Below are 5,406 nucleotides of genomic sequence, written 5' to 3'. Positions count from 1 at the left end.
CCTCTGCTTGCACAGATTCATTGTTTTTCATAAACAATGTTTCAAAATCATGACGAAGAGATTGTAGTTTCATAGTAATTACCTTTGAGGAACCTTGAAACTCAGTTTTCAAAATCAGCCAAACATCTCTTGAGGTAGTAGCTGCTGCAATTCTTAGAGAAGATTGTCTCATGAACGGCTTGTTGAATAAAGAACAAAGCTTTTGCATCCTTCTTTTTGATTTTTTTTAATCTATTCTCTTCCTCTGCATCCGGCTCTGCTACATCAGTGAACCCATCTTCGATAAAGTCCCACAATTCTTGAGACCTAAACAAGGTCTTCATCTTGATGCTCCAAAACTCATACTTCTCACCATTGAAGACGGGTATGAGGGGTTGTGAAGAAGAGGATATACCATTTGCTGCCATAACCTTTTTTTTTTCCCTTCTTATACTTCACTCCTTGGTTGTTTCTTATCTCTTTATTGCCCAGTCAAAGACCGAACGCTTGCTCTGATACCACAATGTAGGAAAAACAGAGGTTATTTAACTACAAAACTTAGAGCTACACAAAGAAGATGAAGGAAATACTTTGTAGAAGTGCTTACTTTATTAACTGGAAATATCTGCCTTTATAGGCTTACAGACTCGGGAAGAAATCTGTCCATGACTTCCACTTGACTAGAAACTAGGAAAGTGCCAGAAAAATAGCAACCAAATAACAACCTAACAAAGACTCTTTCAACTCTAGTAAAAGACTTATTTAAACTCACAGTAAATAATCAATCACTTAGTAACTTAGACTCTTTTTTTAATCAATTCTCAACATATTTAAGGTGAATTTAGTTGAATTTTCAAAGAAAAATTCAAACTCTTTTTTTTAATCAATTCTCAACAGTTGTTGCGTGTTATATGGAGTATTTGGTTGGATTTTGATGATGAAACAATAACTTATGATGGTACCTGTTGAGCAAGTTTATCAATGTGGATGGAAACGTCGTTAATGAAGTGATATGTTGCTTGGATTTTGGCATTCTTTCTCATTTGTATGAATCTTTTCTCCTCGCTTGCTGGATCTTCTATTAGCATTACTTTTGATCTATCTTTCACTCCACACATGTCTAAATATTCTCCATTCTCTCTTTCTTTTCCCCTCCATATTATTCTTTGTTCTCCAGCTTCTAACCCTATTTCTTCTCTTAATACCTTCTTCAATTCCCCTGCACCAACCAACGAATACAAGCATCTACTGCTTCATGCCAAATCAACATTTTATACCCATAATTATCATTTAGCATTATAGTGTTGCGTACAAATGTTCAAACACTAGTACATAATTATCATTTTTATTTAATAATTGATCCATTAGTTCAATTTAGAGAATTTGAAGTTAAAATACTAATTTGATGAGTATTCAAGGAAAATAATAATCTCTTCACTCACAAAATTATAACATTTTCTTCAAATGAAATTCACGTCGACTTCTAAATACTATTTTCCAATTTTAACTTCACATGGTCTTTTTCTTTTTAAAACCAAATATTTTCCAAATGACTACCTAATGAATATGAAAATTGAAAACCATATGCAAATGGTATTAAATACTGTTTATGTCATAATTCATATGATATTTTTCATTTTTATGTGAATTTGGATCAATATTTTAAACTCCAGCTTATTAAAAAAAAAACGCAAAATCTTTAGGTATTCTACCTTTATATTTTTTAAGTATATTAATATAAAAAAATAGTACAATTTATAATACTTATTCTATAATATTTAAATTTTAAAATTAATCAAATCAAGTCGTAGAAATAAAAAGGAGAGGAGAGGAGTGAAAGAGAGGTTTTACCCAGTGGCTAATTTAAAGGCAAATAATAGGGCATCTGAACCCGTGGTCTCTTCGTATAACTAGATATTTTATGTATATATTTTCTAAAATTTGTATTATATTATATTCTTGTACCCGTACTATAAGAAGTCTAATTGAGTTTTTGACCTTGAAAACTTAAGGATCAATTTCCAGTTAGTACATTTTTCTTGGTGTACCATGTTCAGATCAATTCTCACTTAATACATTTTTCTTGGTGCACCCATATTCGAAAAATCCTAGATTCGCCTCTGATTTTACCAAAAGTGGCGTGAGGATTAATGGAGATGTCATATCTTGCAGCATCATAAGCTACACGAATCCGCAAATTCTGAGCAATTGGAATGTCGGAATTATCACTCCTTCTCTGAACTAACATTCCGCCGGGCCTCATCTCCCATTCAATTACCTCTTCCTTCAAGTCGCCGTCGTCGCCGGCCGCGGTCGGCATCCTCTCGCCTTTTCTGCCGTTCAATTTCAGTTTTCTCTTTATCATTTTCCTCACCGGAGGAAATATCCGGCAAACCTTTCTAGGAAGTTGTAAAAACTAACCAACCACTTGAACCAACCGTTTCTATTTTTATTGAAGGATCATCACTCATCAGTTATTATATCAATCTATGGGCCCCACAATAAATAATGTATTTGTTGAAATTTATAATTACATTATTTGAAGACATAATACATAAACATGACTCGTAACTTGGTGTCAGCTCATAACTATGACTTTTAACTTTGGGTGTGCACAAATAGACACTTAACCTTGTATAAAATTGAACAAATGACCACATTCTACCTATATGGCACCGTACATGACAATTTTGTGTCCTACATGACATTCTACATGTATTATGTCATTTAGGACACGTTTGTCTACTTATTTAATTTTATACAATTTAAGTGCCTACTTGTGCATATTCAAAGTTAAAAAACATAATTGTCTGTTGAACCCAAGTTAAGAGCCATGTTTATGTATTATCCATTATTTGAATCATGTGAGTTACATTCTTTGTTCCAATATGTGATGCATTTTTAAAAGATATTTCATGGGTTTACATGGTTTTTCTGTTTTGCACAAAAATAAAAATCAGAAATCACGGATGAAGTTATTTTTGAAGAGGATAAAATAGAAATAATTTTTAAAAAAATGACTTTGTTCGTAGATTTATTATATTTTTAAAAATAATTAAAATATTAATAATAGTAATAATTTCTATGTATGTTTTTCAAATATATATATATATACCATAAACAAAGTGAACATTGTTTTTTATCAATCAATTATTTTAGTTTCCCTATATGTTCTAAGTATTTTCTAAGTCAAAAGAACTATATAAAATATGATATAATTTGTAGTATTTTTTCGGCTGTCTTGACAGGGTTGCGGAAAATTATAAACATGTTATGTAGTATAGAGAACATGTCTTTTTAATATGCCTTGGTCATTTTTGTATTCAAAATACTCTTGTATTCTAATCATTTTCATATTAATACAATACATATGAGCTTTGTAGATCTTAGGCTAGTATGCAAATATGCCTTTTCCATTTCTGGAATAGCTTTATTAATATGATGTAATGCTATGTGATGTTTCCATGCTCTTTTTCTTACAAGATGTAAATGATATTGAATGTCTTTCAACATAATTTTATGCTATAAGCATGTACCATAAACAAAGTGAACATTGTTTTTTATCAATCAATTATTTTAGTTTCCCTATATGTTCTAAGTATTTTCTAAGTCAAAAGAACTATATAAAATATGATACAATTTGTTTTTGATAATAATAACTACGAAATATAAAATTTTGCGTGTATACCTTTCTCCTTTTTGTTCGGTGAATAGTCCTTATCACTACCTCCTCTTTTTTTCAAAGAAAGATGGATAAAAAATGTGTTTTTGATGGATATTTTATCCCTAATAAAAACAAATTAATTAACCTAGCAAAAGGAAAAACGTATTTTTCAATATTCGACTGTAAAAGCAAATTTTGGCAAATAAAACTAGAAGAAAAAGCTATACCTTTAACAACATTTAGTACCCCTAATGGTCACTATGAGTGGATAGTAATGCCGTTTGGATTAAAAAATGTCCCAACAAATCTTTCAAAGAAAGATGGATAAAATATTTTCCGAAAAAGAATTTCTAATTGTCTATATAGACGATATGCTAATATGTTCTAAAGCATATCAAGAACATCTAACACATCTGAAAGAATTTTCAGAAATTTGTTTAAAAAATGGAATTATTCTAAGCCAAAAAAAGGCAGAAATAAATAAAAATGAAATAGAATTTTTAGGAATGATTATTTCTAAAAATGGAATTGAACTCCAGACCCACATATCTAAAAAGATAATAGAATTTCCGGACAAATTAACGACTAAACAGGAAATACAAAGATTTCTAGGATGTCTTAATTATGCAGGTGAATTTATTCCGAATTTAGCAAAGAAAAGGAATATACTGCAAAAATTAATAAGAAAATCCAATAGACTTGGATGGACTAAGGAACACACACAATGTGTTAAAAAACTCAAAGAAGAATGTGCAAAATTATCAAAACTTAAATTACCAAATGAAAAGGATAATCTAATCCTACAAACAGATGCCTCTGATTATCATTGGGGAGCATTATTGCAAATAGACTTAAATGAAATCTGCAGATATACTAGCGGAACGTTTAACAAAGCAGAGGTCCGATATTCGACCAATGAAAAAGAATTACTACCAATTGTTAGAGGAATAAGAAAATTTCAACTTTTCTTTTACCCAAATAATTTATTATCAGAACTGACAATACTCAAGTGTCAGGATTGATATCTAACAAACTTCCTTCTGAACCACAGTACATGAGATTGCATCGATGACAGGTTCTATTGTCATTTTATTCTTTTAATGTAGAATACATTAAAGGAATTGATAATTCTCTTGCAGATTTCCTATCAAGAAACGTCCAATATGGACAATCAAACACAAATCCTGATTAACAGGATATATGAAAGAATGCAAACCGTGGATAAATCCATAGATAGCAAAAGCAGCAAGCTATTCAAAATTCGTGACGAATTGACAAGCTTGTCAGAACAGGCAAGAATGATGCAGTATGAGATTAATCAGCTCAGTACTGAACAAGCCAAAAATATGAGTGAATTTTTACTGCTATGTGAACATTTGGCTACATATCCAAAGCGGAATTCAAATCCAAAAGGGAATTATTACTCCCAACAAAGTGGCAGGAGATGTCCCACTAGCACAATGTGCCACAAACATCTCATCGGTAAGCAAGGATATGCCAAAACCTGAGTCTAAGGACAAAGGTAAAAGCCAAGCAAATGCCAGTTCTTCGAAAGAAGAAAAGAGCACATCTTCAACGAAAGTTGAAAAAATTATCTCTGGAAAACCAGAAAGCAGCTCTAACAAAGTTCCTATGGGAACAAAAGTTTTTTCATCATTTCAGGTTGGAAAACAAAATCCAAAGGAAGAATAATATCTTGCATTTACAAGATATATTTACAACTTTCCAGAAGAAAGCAGAGTAACATTCGGAATCTTAGGGAC

At 31.2% G+C, this 5,406-nt stretch overlaps 1 protein-coding gene across 1 annotated transcript; it reads right to left on the bottom strand.

Moving 5' to 3' along the window:
* Positions 1-452: 452 nt before the first annotated feature.
* Positions 453-2,344, bottom strand: LOC107061981 (BAG family molecular chaperone regulator 3-like). The gene is made up of 3 exons (XM_015312101.1): positions 2,110-2,344; positions 942-1,198; positions 453-491 (listed from the first exon to the last, which is right to left on the bottom strand). Exons 1-3 carry the CDS (start codon positions 2,342-2,344, stop codon positions 453-455), a joined length of 531 nt encoding a protein of 176 aa, XP_015167587.1.
* Positions 2,345-5,406: the final 3,062 nt, after the last annotated feature.

This window comes from Solanum tuberosum, unplaced genomic scaffold, assembly GCF_000226075.1.
Source record: "Solanum tuberosum cultivar DM 1-3 516 R44 unplaced genomic scaffold, SolTub_3.0 scf00187, whole genome shotgun sequence".
Taxonomy (NCBI): Eukaryota; Viridiplantae; Streptophyta; class Magnoliopsida; order Solanales; family Solanaceae; genus Solanum; species Solanum tuberosum.
The sequence above is the reverse complement of the archived record's forward strand: the minus strand, read 5'-3'. Positions and strand labels throughout refer to the sequence as shown.

What these genes read in the sequence shown, in the direction of transcription:
- LOC107061981 (XM_015312101.1), bottom strand. Translation starts at nt 2,344, where the DNA reads ATGATAAAGAGAAAACTGAAATTGAACGGCAGAAAAGGCGAGAGGATG. An exon ending in TAATCCTCACGCCACTTTTG is followed by an intron (nt 1,199 to 2,109) that starts GTAAAATCAGAG and finishes TGGTTGGTGCAG; the next exon opens with GGGAATTGAAGAAGGTATTA. An exon ending in TTGATAAACTTGCTCAACAG is followed by an intron (nt 492 to 941) that starts GTACCATCATAA and finishes TTGTGGTATCAG; the next exon opens with AGCAAGCGTTCGGTCTTTGA.